This window comes from Myotis brandtii, unplaced genomic scaffold (assembly GCF_000412655.1).
Source record: "Myotis brandtii unplaced genomic scaffold, ASM41265v1 scaffold250, whole genome shotgun sequence".
NCBI lineage: Eukaryota > Metazoa > Chordata > Mammalia > Chiroptera > Vespertilionidae > Myotis > Myotis brandtii.
In genome coordinates this window covers 4,297,290-4,311,376 of record NW_005359478.1, presented here as the reverse complement: position 1 = coordinate 4,311,376, position 14,087 = coordinate 4,297,290, and the positions used below count along the sequence as shown (strand labels likewise).

Sequence of the window (14,087 nt, the reverse complement as noted above, 5' to 3'; positions counted from 1 at the left end):
GGCGCGTGGTGGCTGCCGACACCCTGCTGCTCCTGCCTGTTCCCTTTGTTCGAAGACCAAAGGCTCCAGGCCACGTAGCCGGGACTGTGCTCTGGGAACCCACAGGTAGGCCAAAGCCCCCAGTAGAGCTGCCGCCGCCCTGTCCGGGTGGAGGGGACGTAATGGCGCGCGCAGCCTGTTCCTCTGGGTGGGGAGGCCTGCAGCTTCCAGAGGGTTCCCGCCTCCCAGCCTTCCCTGTGCGGTCTCTGTCTCTTGTTTGTTGTCAGCAGCTGCTCATTCAGCGCTTGGTGTCTCTCAGGAGTCACTGCTCCCTGCATAGGCGAGTATTTGACATTGCTCTGGAGGGCCCAGGGCCGGGGCCTGCCTCCCACCCGCCGCCGCCTTCGGAGGGGTCAGTTTTGGGACAGGAAAGTTACCTCTGTGGGGCTCACGAGGGACCCAGAAGGACAGGATAATGACTTACATTTGCTAGAGTTTGGAAGCCTGAGGAGAAGGAGGTCGGAGCTTGCTGAATTGCAGCGTCAGCTCTCGCTGCCATTTGCAGACAGCGGAAAGCTGAAGGACTGCAGGGGGACCGGGAGTCTACCAATTGTACAAGGGAAACGCGCTTCAAAGGAACAAGGGCAGAATTCTCCTTTTCTGGCTCTGCCTTCGGAATCACTAAACAAACACTGGTTTTCAATGAGCCGAGCCATTTTTGGCTTATGGTGAATCCACAGCAAGAGACAGCATCATAATGATGAACAATCTGAACTACCAGACAAAATAGAGGCAGATTCAGAGAGAGCAGGCAGAAAGCTCTAGAGGGGGGTGGGTGTTAGGGGTGGGGTGGAGTGATTGAGCAAAAAAGAAAGAAAGAGAACTCATGGACATGCACAGCAGTGTGCTGAGTGGGGGGTGAGGGGGATGGGTGGAGGTGGAAGAGGACACAGAGGGGATAAATGGTGATAAAAAAATAAATTAAAAAATAGAGATCCAACAGCTGATTACAATGATTTTGAATTTAAAATAAAATGTTCCTATAGATTATATGGCTATAAAAAAGGCAAAGTATTGTTTGCATTTAACAGGGTTTGGGAAAGTCATTTGGTCCCTTTAGGCCTTATTTATCTGTCATACAGGGATATGACCTCTAATCAGTTCATTGGGTGGGATGAAGAGCACAGGAAATAGTACATATGTAAGAACATTGGAAATTAAAGAATGATAATTCCTTAGTCTCCTCTCACATTTTCTGGAGTACATGGGATTAAATAAAATGCTTTATAGTCCCACTGGTGACCCCGTGCATGAATTTGTGCACATTGAACACAAACACAAGTGTGCAATAAACCAGATTTGGGGCCGACAGTGCCCCAGTAACAACATAACCCACAGCAGAAGGTGGAATTGCGTGGCCCTGCGAGGAATCAGGCTCTTTCCTCTCTGGTTTTGGGGTGTGTCACCTGAGAATGGCTGCTGCCAAGTCACTGCAGCTTGGCAGCGTCTGCCCCCTGGTGGTCATTGTGGGTCATAGTGACCCGTCGGATGGACAGAGGGACACTTAGCATATTAGCCTTTTATATATATATAGATGGGCTGCCACCCAGGCTAGGTAAAGCTTACGGTAGAAAAAGCTCTGATGAAAAGAGTCAAAACCCCTGGGAGGCTCAGAGGTAGGAGGTAGAAGAGGGTGGTAGATAAGAGATAAGGAAGGAATAGATGGGGATAATAGAGGGGAGGGAAGAGGAAGATATGTGAGAGAAGGAAGAAGGGAGCAAAAGGAAAGACATGTATGTAGCAGGAAGGGGACTGCATGCTGTCAATGGTGGCCTGGGTGCCACCTGATCCATGCTGGGCCAGAGCTAAATCTGGAGGGAGCTCAGACGGGAGTAATAGAAGCTCATTGTACCAACCTAACGAATAAGGAATTAAAACCAATAGTTCTTGATAATACAATAAGTCATAGGTTGTAAGTGACAGGTCAGACTGAAGTCAAGGTCATCTTGACAAGGTCAAGAAGGCACTGCTATTAGAGAGATGGTGAAGGGCAACGATAGGATTTGATTTTTCCTACCCAGTGAAACAAGGCAAGCATGTTACTTTTTGTCAAAGGAGTCATAGACAACCCTAGCTGGTTTGGCTCAGTAAATAGAGTGTCAGCTTGTGGACTGAAGGGTCCTGGGTTCGATTCCAGTAAAGGGCACATGCCTGAGTTGGGGACTCGATCCCCAGTAGGGGGCATGCAGGAGGCAGCCAATCAATGATTCTCTTTCATCATTGATGTCTCTCTCTCTCCTCCCTTCCTCTCTGAAATCAATAAAAAAATAGCGAGTGGTGTTTTTTTAAAAAAGAGTCATAGACAGATCACTCGTTTGATTGCTATAGCTGGATAAAAAAGCTGTGGTGCATATATACAATGGAATATTAATTGGCCATAAAAAAGAATGAAATCTTACCATTTGCGACAGCATAGATAGAGCCACAGGGTATTATGCTAAGTGAAATAAGGGTAGAAAAAGCTCTGATGAAAAGAGTCAAAACCCCTGGGAGGCTCAGAGGTAGGAGGTAGAAGAGGGTGGTAGATAAGAGATAAGGAAGGAATAGATGGGGATAATAGAGGGGAGGGAAGAGGAAGATATGTGAGAGAAGGAAGAAGGGAGCAAAAGGAAAGACGTGTATGTAGCAGGAAGGGGACTGCATGCTGTCAATGGTGGCTTGGGTGCCACCTGATCCATGCTGGGCCAGAGCTAAATCTGGAGGGAGCTCAGACGGGAGTAATAGAAGCTCATTGTACCAACCTAATGAATAAGGAATTGAAACCATTACTTCTTAATAATACAATACGTCATAGGTTGTAGGTGACAGGTCAGACTGAAGTTAAGGTCATCTTGACAAGGTCAAGAAGGCACTGCTATTAGAGAGATGGTGAAGGGCAACTATAGGATTTGATTTTTCCTACCCAGTGAAAAAAGGCAAGCATGTTGCTTTTGTCAAAAAAGTCATAGACAACCCTAGCTGGTTTGGCTCAGTAAATAGAGTGTCAGCCTGCGGACTGAAGGGTCCTGGGTTTGATTCCAGTAAAGGGCACATGCCTGGGTTGGGGACTTGATCCCCAGTAGGGGGCATGCAGGAGGCAGCTAATCAATGATTCTCTTTCATCATTGATGTCTCTCGCTCTCTCCTTCTCCCTTCCTCTTTGAAATCAATAAAAAATAACTTGAGTGGTGTTTTTTTTTTTTTTAAAAAGAGTCATAGACAAATCACTCTTGTTTGATTGCTACTCTCTCCTCCCTTCCTCTCTGAAATCAATAAAAAAATAGCGAGTGGTGTTTTTTTAAAAAAGAGTCATAGACAGATCACTCGTTTGATTGCTATAGCTGGATAAAAAAGCTGTGGTGCATATATACAATGGAATATTAATTGGCCATAAAAAAGAATGAAATCTTACCATTTGCGACAGCATAGATAGAGCCACAGGGTATTATGCTAAGTGAAATAAGTCAGACTGAGAAAGACAAATACCATATGATTTCACTTTTATGTGGAATCTAAAAAATAAACAAAATAGAAACAGATTCATAGATAGAGAGAACAGACTGATGGTTGCTAGAGGCGGGAGTGGGGGGCTATTGGGGACTGTGTAGAAAGGTGAAGTGATTGAGAAGTACAGATTGGTAGTCACAAAATAGTTATAGGGTTGTAAAGTACAGCATAGGAGATGTAGTCAATAATATTGTATTAACTGTGTATGGTGCTAGATGGGTACTGGAAATATTGGGGACAACACTTTGTAAAGTATGTTTGTCTAACCACTATGCTGTGCACCTGAAACGAATACAAGATAATGTTGAAGGATTGCTGTAGGTGAGGTTTAAGTAACTTGCTAAGGTCACAGAGCTCACTTATTACTAAGTGATAAGCCTCAGTTTACCCACAATAAAGGGGAGATTATAATAATACTCACTTTAAAGATTGTTGACAAGGTGAAATTCATAATTTTACTTACCGAGAACACAAAAACGCCGAGCTACTATGATCAAGGAAGTGTGTATGAAGTTTTCCTTCATATTCAGGCATGTTGTCATGCTATTGCCTGGTTTGGATATGCCGTGAGAAGGATGGAGGCTCTTTCTCCTAATAGCCCTCTGCAGATACATCATATTTACCTGTCTTCTGGTGCTAAGCCATAGTTTGCATGATTGAACCAGCTGTTTATCTTTCTTGACATCCACCAAGTCACAACTGGAGTTGGGAGAGAATTTCTCAACATGTTATGAAATCGAGTCATGAACAGCATGTCCCATGGGAGCCCCGACTCACTGACTCGGCTCATCACCCATGCCCCTCCAGTGGTGCTAAGGAACACCTGGAAGGAAGCAATCAGAGAGGTCACTCAGTCTGACAAAGTGAACAGCGCTGGCCTGCCAGAGATTTGAGAAGTTTCATAAATTGAATGACATCAAAAAGTCTGCCACCTTCAAAATACATCCCTGACAAGATAGTTTGGCTCCCTCAACTCCTATTCTAAAGTTATTCCTTTGAGATAATGGTTTGAGTACCTAGAGTATTAAAATGCCTTAAGACATATTATAATAATTGTAGAAAATAAGAACAGGGTGTGGCAGCAATTAAAAGGAGTCTAGAAAAGATTTCAACAGAAACCATTGTTTGAACTGGCAGTAAAATTCAGTAATACAGTTAGTTTTGGTGGACTTTATTTTTATTTATAGATTGACTAAGTTTACTAGCTGACTGAATTCACAAAGCTGATAGTTTTTTGTTTGTTGTTTTTTGTTTGTTTTTTTTGTACCTACACAATAAGAAGTTGTCTATACAACTGTTTATTTTTTATTTATTTATTTATTTATTTTTTCCTTCTAGTTGAAGAGTCTCTCCTCAGCCAGCCTTCCTGCGGTTCTGGGTGATGTCCGTTCCGTCTTTTAGTTGTATTTTTGAAGTGGTTGTTTGCGGCAGCAGTCTGCGGTGTTTACCTATGCCGCCATCTTGGTCTCTCCACAACTGTTTAAAACTAAGAAAATTTAGTCCACGAATCTGTTACTCTGCAGATACAAAACAACTGATTAACAGATGGCTTCCCCCATAACAAACTGGGGTGTGGCAACCAGAGCTACAGTGTCAGTGTTTTTATTATATATGCTGTTTGGCCTTATAATGGAGTAGTATATGCAATACAGGAAATGTAGGAAAAGTTGTGAGTATGTCAATAATTCTGTATTGAACATATTTGTACTGAACCTGCCTCTTTGTCGTGATATAGAATCAGATAGGACATGTTGGTAGATATGAATTTTGTTTTAAACGGAGAGGAGTTTCTTGGTTGATACAGAAATGATAAGATGTGTGCCAACACATGTTTTCTGACTGAAGAAATTTCCAAGTGATTAGAAACATAGACCCAATAATCTGCTTCCCACATGTGGTGGTCATAGTGGATGAGACTATGCTAATTTTTGTTTCAGGACCTCCTTTCTCTTTCTTCAGGATGACTTCACCAGACTGCTAAGTCTTTCCAAATCAATCAATCAACAAATCAGTCATCAAGTCCTTTATTTGAAAGTTTTAGAAGGGAATATCAAAGTTATAAACTCCCAGTCCTTTTTCTTTATGTAAAATTTGGCTACTTTCACTCTTGCAGTCATTGATCTAGTTATTTATACTTGTTTCCAGCATCTGTTCTCCCTACGACTACGTGCTCCGTGGTAGAGGGAACTTGTTGTTGTGTTCTTCAGTGTATCCCCAGTGCCTGGTGCAACACTCAGCACATGAGAAGCCAACAACTAATATGTATTTGTTGGCCAAATGGCTCTCAATGAGTTTATAGCATAGTTGGAAAGAAAATGTATACTATAAGTGTAATTAGCAATAGTAAGAGTTAAAACGTGTTAATAAATGTAATAGCAATAGTAAGAGTTAAATGTAATTAGCAATAGTAAGAGTTAAAACGTGTTAACTGAGGAGTGTATATTACAAGTATCACATCAATTCTTACTAGGGAGAGATCCCTTTGTGTTGGGGTCAGGTAGCTAGGAATGTCCATGTCATTGGTAATGAAAGAGAAAAGGGTCCTGCAAAAGGGGTATGTGATGTGATCGAAGGGGGAAACAGAGGCACGGGATTGGAAAGGGCTCAGAATACACCTGTCAGGCTATAGTTGATGTTGTGCAGGAAAGTAGTGGGGGGCGAGGGTAAAGTTAAAATGGCAGATTTGGACCAGACTATGGAGAACCCTATAACACAGAGCTAATACATCTACAATTTATTATTATTATTTTAGATAGGGGAGTTATTAGAAGGTTTTTTTTATTTTTTAACATAAGAGTGTCATAACAAGAGCAGGCTTTTCAGAGGATTTGTTTGTTGGTGGTTGGGCATCTGGGGGGATGGACGGGGTGGGTGCAGGGTAGAATTAGGGACAGCGGCTTTGAATGAAAGAGACTTAGATTTGAAGACTGGCTCTACCACCTGCTAGGGGTATGATCTTAGGTTTCTTAACCTCTCTAAGCCTCAGTTTCTTTATCTATAGCCAGGGTACTAACAGTACCTGCATCAGTGGCTTGCTTCAGTGATTGGTTGGGGCAATGCACTTAGTGAAGCACTTGGCACATAAGTGCTTAAGCACATAAGCACTTGGTAAACCCCAATAAATATTAACTGTTTCTACAATTATTATTAGGAGGACAATGCCACAGCTGTGGTGTGAGGTGGTATGGATCTGATGATGGTGGTGGCAAGTAATCCAAAAAGGAGGGAGCAAATGGGAGAGCTTAGCAAGGAGAAACTGCCAGGATTGTCTGACCTATGGAACTGGGTAAGAAACAGACGCCTCTGGTAGGTCTCATGGGATGACTGGGAAAACAACAAAAATAGGAAGTCTGAGGAGTAGGTTTTGGAGGAAAGATGCCACCTAGAATTTGCAGTAAAATTTATAATCATTGAGGAAAAAATACTTTAAAAATTCATGTTGTATATGCGTTTTAGGCATTTTTATTCCTTTCATCATTTATCATGGTGTCCAACACTGTTTGCTTGAGACATGTGTCTTAAGATGAAGTTCTTCATTAAATCACATTGAGAATGATACCTTCTTGGCTGTTGTAAAAATAGTCATGGGGATGTAAAGTACAGGATAGGGAATATAGTCAATAGTATTGTAACAACTACATATGGCACTAGAGGGGCACTAGACTTATCAGCGGGAACACTTCATAAGTTATATAAAATCTAATCACTATGCTGAATACCTGAAACTAATATAATATTGAATGTCAACTCTAATTGAAAAATACAGAACTAAAAATTATTCATGGGTTCAATAGCAATCATAATTGAAATAAAAACCTTTAAAACTAAGAAAACCAAAGAACTTTATATATATAATATAGTACCTTTTTTGCCACATGGCTGGCCTCCACAGCGATGTCTGTGCCAGAATTTCCCACTCCAATCACAAGAACTTTCTTGTCCTTAAATATATCTGGATGTTTATACTGTCGGCTATGAAAGTATTGACCTTCAAATGTATTTATACCTGTAGAAAAAAAATAAGACGTAAAATAGAGACTTTACAGAATCAGTGAGTAAAACGTAAGTATTGTTCAATCAATGACATCCTTTAGACACATGTTTTACGTTGTTTATAACAGCATACTCAATTTTAAGAAAATCTGAAATATGAATACATGACTTTGCGATCTGCAGAAATTAGTGAGTGATTATTCAATGGAGGTACTTCATTTCACTAAATAGGCCTCTAGTTTTATTTACTGGATAATTAACTATTAAATTGAAATATCATGACAAAAAGATTTATAAAGAAAAGTGTAAGGAGTCATTACCATTTAAAGGTTGACAGAACATCCTATATTTGACAGAATATCAAATATATATAAAATTTCATTTATATAGAATTTTCACAAGCAAGGAACAAGAGCCCCTCACTTATGGGTGAGGAAACAAAGGGTTAGGAAGGTTAAGTGCAAGGCCCAAGATAATTTAGCTTGTTAATTGAATCTGTATCTCCTGGGCTTCAGGCTTATCCTAGTCAAATTGAGTATATGGACTCAGTTGCTTTCAGAGTATGCTTTCTCCTAATCTGATCTGACTTGAGTGACATCTGGTGAGCAGATCCAGGACCATTGGAGGTATATATATGAGTTTATTGTAAAATGAGTATTGTTTTCACTCCAGGTTATTTGTGGTTTGTCATTTCTCTACTGGACTCCTATAAAAATCCACTCATTCCATACAGGCTGCATGGTCTCTTATTCACTTTGATATTCTTAGCACCTTGTGCAATATACTATAGGTGCTAAATAAATGCAGTGCACTCTCAATGCTATGGAACTTTCTTGATTCTTGGAGTGATCCTATACTAGGCACTCCTTAGGAGTTTGGAGTAGCTCACTGCTCAGTAATTTTCTCTGTAGGCAACAACTGACGAAGAATTGGGTTGTCATGTGGGGTGGTGAGAGTCCATTGTTGAATGTGTTCGAGCAGAGATGGTGAGCCTCTCTCAGGGATAATGTAGCAGTTTCCTGCATCGGGAAGAAGACTGAACTTGTTGCTTTCCTTCAATGATTCTGTCCTGTGGCAGTTTTCAGGATATGCTTTATCTTAACCTGACCTGACTTGAGTAACCTCTGGGGGCAGACTGAGAACCAGTGGAAACATGTGAATTTATTGGAAGATGAACCTTGAAATCACTACAGGTCATATTTAGGAAAAAATTTCCTAACTTTTTGAATACTTACTGCAGAGGAAATAAACCAACTATTGCATTTTCTAGTCCCTCTGAATTGTAACCCAATTGATATTTGATGGCGATTAACATGAATCTTAGTTGCAAAAGACAGAAAAAGATGTCTTCACTTGCCTCCCAAGACTTATCTCCCTGTTGATGAGTGATTGTAACAGTGCCATGGTAATTGCTATGACTCATATAATTAAAAAACCCCGAAAAAATCAAACTGCTTTTTCCTTTAGTCACTGATTGACTTTTGGTGGCCTCTAAACTCAACTTTGGCAATGTGCGTAGGCTACCAACTTGTCTAGGCATCCCATGTCTTAAGGAGGGACATTGAACCTCAGTGAAGCGTAAAACTGCTTGTTAGTTATTCATTCTATTCTTTGGTACTCATAGGTTGTTTGGAACACATGAAAGCCAAAAACTGGTTAGGAAGTGCAGACTACGAAAAAGACCTATTACTTAACAGCTTTAACTACTTAATGGAGGAGCCATAGGCATTCATTCCCAGACAAACCAAGTAGCAGGATAGCTCCATGAGACAAATTAAGGTCAACTGCAGAAAATGTTATACCTGGAAAGGAGTCCAGTGGCAGATGTGGGTTAGTGAGGAAACCGGTGCAGACCATGATGGCATCAAAGATGGCGGACTCTTGCTTCCCTTCATGCAGGGTGACCACCTCCCATTGGCCGGTGACAGTAAAATCTGGACGTTTCGTTACCCTGCACACTTCAGTCTGAAGAAAGAATCACAGATGTGATAAGTAGTTGTCAAGGTTCCGGTAAAGGCTGATGTGCCAGTTGACATTTCAAACATTCTAGAGCACAGATTCTACATAATTAATAAGTATAACCCTATAAATTGAATTGGGCTATCTCTGGCAACTACCAACCCATTCTCTGTTTCTATGAGTTCAGATTTTTAGATTCCATATTTAAGTAAGGTCATATAATATTTGTCTTTCTCTGTATGATTTATTTCACTTAGCATAATACCTTCAAGGTCTATCCATGTTGTTGCAAATGGCAGGGTTTCCTTCTACTATTCAAAAAATGGCTGAAGTACATTCATACACACACACACACACACGCACACACACACGCACACGCACCCACCCACCCACCCACATTCTCTTTATCCATTCATCCATCAGGGGACTCTTAGGTTGGTTCCATGTCTTGGCCATTGTAAATAATGCTGCAGTGAACATGGAGGTGGAGATATGCCTTTGAGTTTGTTTTGAGCAGGAGTACTTTAAAGGTTGTGAATATAAATATTTTTTGTTACTTGTTTCCATCAATCTTCCCATTTATGTTGCTTTCTCTGTGTAGTTCCTTATGGATTCCTCAACATACCCATCTTCAATAGGGAGGGAAACAGGAGAAGGGAAACACATGGATTTTAATTTTCTTTTTTTGGAGAGGAATGGGAAAAGGAGATAAGAAAGAGAAAGATGATATATTCACTTATTCATGTCCTTCTACCTTCCTCCCTCTCTGTCCTCCAAAATGGGAAGGAGATTGGTAGGGTCAGTGAGAAGAATAATATTTAAAAATTTTTCTATTCCCAAGGATACTGAGAAAAGTTTCCCCTCAAATAGTGAGGTTCTCATGTGTATGGGCCATTGTACATGCCAATCCCAATCAAAGGATAGTAAAGAAGAGAGTACCCAGGCACTGATAGTTCTCAGTTCCCCTCTTTGCAGGCATTTGCCCCAAGTTGAAAATGTAGTTAGATATATTTAAGGCCCCTTAGGATATTTGTATATAAGTATTACAAATTAAAATGTAATGCATGTGAATCTTTACACACAGTAGCTACCTCCAACTTCAGATTCACTTGGGGTGTGGTTAAGTACAAGGGAAAAAGGAATCTAGCCAGGTCACATCAGTCTTGCCAGTTTATTTTCCAAGACTAGGCTATAGAGAGAGCACAAAAAATAGGTTAAACAGTACTTCCTGACTATTGATTGATGCTGTGTCTTACCTTGAATTGAATGCATTTCAGAAGGTTGAACTGGTTTGCATACATTTTGAGATATTCCAGGAATTGAGAATTGGGCACATAGTTTGGATAATCTTCTGGGAATGGAAAGTCTGAGTAACAGGACATCTCCTTGCAGCTGTTGGAAACCACGGACTTGTAGAGGCTGGCTCTGCCTTCTTCAACATGTTCCTGTACAGACAGTGTGTGCACATGAGCGTGGATGTGTTTGTACATGTGAGGGCACACCCATGAAATGGATGCTAATTATTAGACAACCACACATTGACCAATATTAAGGTGATCCAGACGATATATGTCACCTGTCACCTTCTAGTGGGATTTGCTATCCTGCCCTTGAGAGATGATGAACAGTGGGCCCCACTATGAATTTTATGATCAGAATTATAATTTCACTCATCACGTGCTAACAAATAAACCTGGGATGAACTCACCTGTCCAGATTCACACAATATCACAGCGAAGTACAAGAAAATATGGAAATAGATGGAAGCCAGGAAGTAGTAGTATCTGAATGATGGGCAATTCCTGGATTCTTTGGTTTCATGGGGTGCTGTTGATTATGGAGAAACGGGGTTCAGATTATGAAAGATTTCATATCTAAAGGTAAGGAATTTGGATTTTATAGGAAGGTTATGGCAATCTTCCTAATGTTTGAACGTGGAATTTTGGAAAGATAATTCTGGTTCTTTAAAAGGTGAATTAGGGGGAAGGTCAAGGGGGGAAAAAAAAGGAGACAAATGTACTACTCTTTGTAATATTTTAAGCAATTAAAAAAAAGGTGAATTAGAGGGATCTGAAAAGGAAGGAAGCTTTATAGGAAGGTTATGGCAATCTTCCTAATGTTTGAATGTGGAATTTCAGAAAGCTAATTCTGGCTCTTTAAAAGGTGAATTAGAGGGATCTGGAAAGGAAGGAAGCTTTAATTAAGAGCCTAAGACACAAATCCATGTGCTTGCTAATGAGGGCTTGAGCAGAGGCAATGATAGTTGAAACCAAGAGAGGTGGGATCGATAAGCAGCAGTAAGGTGCAATTTATGGGATTTAGGACTTTGGAGAGGAAGCAGGTAAAAGGTTTCCAGGTTTGACAACCGTGTGTATGGTGAAACACTACTAGAAGTGCCCTTAATTGGGCAGTTTCAGTCCCCACTCTGATAGATTAGTGGTGCTTCTCTGGAGTGTTGTGTTAAGGATTCTGAGGCTCATCAGAGGGGGCGGGGTATCATGCTTGATTAACAGTGTCTTCAATGGACTTGGGGTGGCAGCGGCGGGGGTGGGGTGGGGTTTACAATGACCTGAGTATTGGGTTTCTGCTATCCTATTGGAACATAGGCAGTTTGAATCATGGGAACAGCTGTGCTCTTTCATCAGTTCCCTTTCGGAGGTCTGTACGCAATGATGGTCATGTTCAGTGGTTGGACACATTTCAAGATACACAGTTCTTCTCTATGTGAGCCCAGCTGGCCTATGCAACCTTGGCCTCTCTGGAGCTTTGCTCACTGAGTTAGAAAACAATTACTTTATTCCAGTTCCAAATACTACCCTCTGTAATAGAGGAATGTTCTCTTTCTCTAGCCCTTCAGGGACTCTGAGGCCAGGATACCTGACACCTTGCTCCCTTTCACTATTCCTCCACAGCACATTTCAGGCTCAAGGGAAGTGTTCTTGCCCTCCTGAGAAGGAGGGAAAATTGGAGGTTTGGGGAGATCTAATGCTAATATTTCCTAGGCTGAGCCATGGAGCTCATGGGGTTTCAGGTGCCTCCAGCAGGGCCCCTATAACCCCCTGGACCCCAAACCAGTCACCGCTGGCCTGTATAGTCCCCTGTCCTCCTTCCTCACCTCAACCCTATCTCCAGTCCAGACTGTAGCCCTGCTGAGATTTGAGAGTATTTCTTTTACTCAGGGAACAAGTCTCCAAACCGCATTCTTGACTTCTGATTATTCTTGGCATGGACTGAGATTGCCTGGAAAGCAGGACCTTGAGGATAGAACCCATTGTACACTAAGCCCTGTGCTGTTTAATTTCAGATAGAGCCGGGCTAGAAAAAGAAGCAGGCACACGCAGCTCAGTCTTGCAGGCAGAGGCTGCACTTCCTGCGCTGTGTTTATACCTTTGCCACAAACACTGCGGTCCCTAGTCTTGCCTCAGCCCCCTGGTTCTGCTTCTGCTCCCCTGGTCCTGGGCTTTCCTGTCCCGTCCCAGCCACTCCAACCTCTTCCGCAGCCCTTCAGAGGCACTTTCTTCCTCTTGGCTCTGGATAAAGTTTGTAAGGCGGCTGACGCCTTCCACTTAAGCTCAGGCTGTGCCCTGCTTTTTTCTTTCAGTGGCCCTTCCTGGTTCAGCAGATATTTCTAGTCCGTCCCCAGAGCAGCTGGCCCTTGTGAACAAAATTCAGTCTCTTTTTGCATCAGTCAAGTCCTTTTCTAAATAGACACAACAAAGTGGTTGAAACCCCACTTACTGTGAATCTCCACAGGCCCCCAAGGTCATCGCTCCTCTCAAAGCAGGTGGGCTCCAAACCTTCCTCCAGGCAGCACCTGATGGAGGCCAGGCCGCTGACCCCGGCTCCCACAATTGCAACCCGCTTGGCCATGTTCTCCTGTGCAGGGGTGGGGGGCAGGGGAATGCGGCCAAGCTTTCTACTTTTCATAGGTGGAAGCCCCACCCCGTTCTTGGCTGCTCTAGCAAATGAGAAAAAAGGTTTGGGGCAATGAAGGGATTTGCTCCTGTTGAATGATCTGCAACTGGTCTCCAGTGTTTGTGAATGAGAAGAGAGATGGTCAGGTCACTGGTTTGACCCTTTCCCCCCTCCCCTGCACTCAGACCTGGTGCCAAATGTCAGTATAGTCGTTGCTGGGACTGTAAATTCTGTCAGAGCAGGCACGGATCATCTTGAAACTAAAACTCAGATAAGTGTGGTGACATGACATGCGGCCACACAACAGCTGGTGGAGTCGAGTTGGGACTAGGAGTCAAGACACTGTGGATGCATAGAACTCCAACAGGCAGAGGAGGGGAGGAGTGGACTCCAGAGACGGGGAGCATGAGAGTAATGGCCAGAGATGGTCTGTGGAGGCATCTATTACCTTGACTCCCTGTTGAGCTTGCCACTCTCCTGACTCTACAAGAGGGGACTGCATTGTAGTGTTGATTCACTTTCTACCTATTAGTCTCTCTGCATAAGACTGTATGTTTCCCCAAAGCTGGGCATTTTCTTGACTTGTTTCTTGTTTTCTCACAGCTCCTAACAGCACATTTGGTCTGTAATAGTTGTTGCATAAATACTTGCCAAGAGGTTGATATCCTAATGGCTAAATGAATTACATATATATA

At 42.2% G+C, this 14,087-nt stretch overlaps 1 protein-coding gene across 1 annotated transcript in view; it reads right to left on the bottom strand.

Moving 5' to 3' along the window:
• Positions 1-13,389, bottom strand: part of LOC102256699 (dimethylaniline monooxygenase [N-oxide-forming] 1) — a 20,011-nt gene extending 6,622 nt beyond the window's left edge. Inside the window, exons 1-5 of the mRNA XM_005867643.2 lie at positions 13,216-13,389; positions 10,734-10,922; positions 9,321-9,483; positions 7,389-7,531; positions 4,149-4,348 (exon numbers count right to left, since the gene is read on the bottom strand). Coding sequence (XP_005867705.2) covers positions 4,149-4,348; positions 7,389-7,531; positions 9,321-9,483; positions 10,734-10,922; positions 13,216-13,347 — 827 coding nt within the window. The 5' untranslated portion in view covers positions 13,348-13,389. The remainder of the gene's footprint in view (positions 1-4,148; positions 4,349-7,388; positions 7,532-9,320; positions 9,484-10,733; positions 10,923-13,215) is intronic.
• Positions 13,390-14,087: the final 698 nt, after the last annotated feature.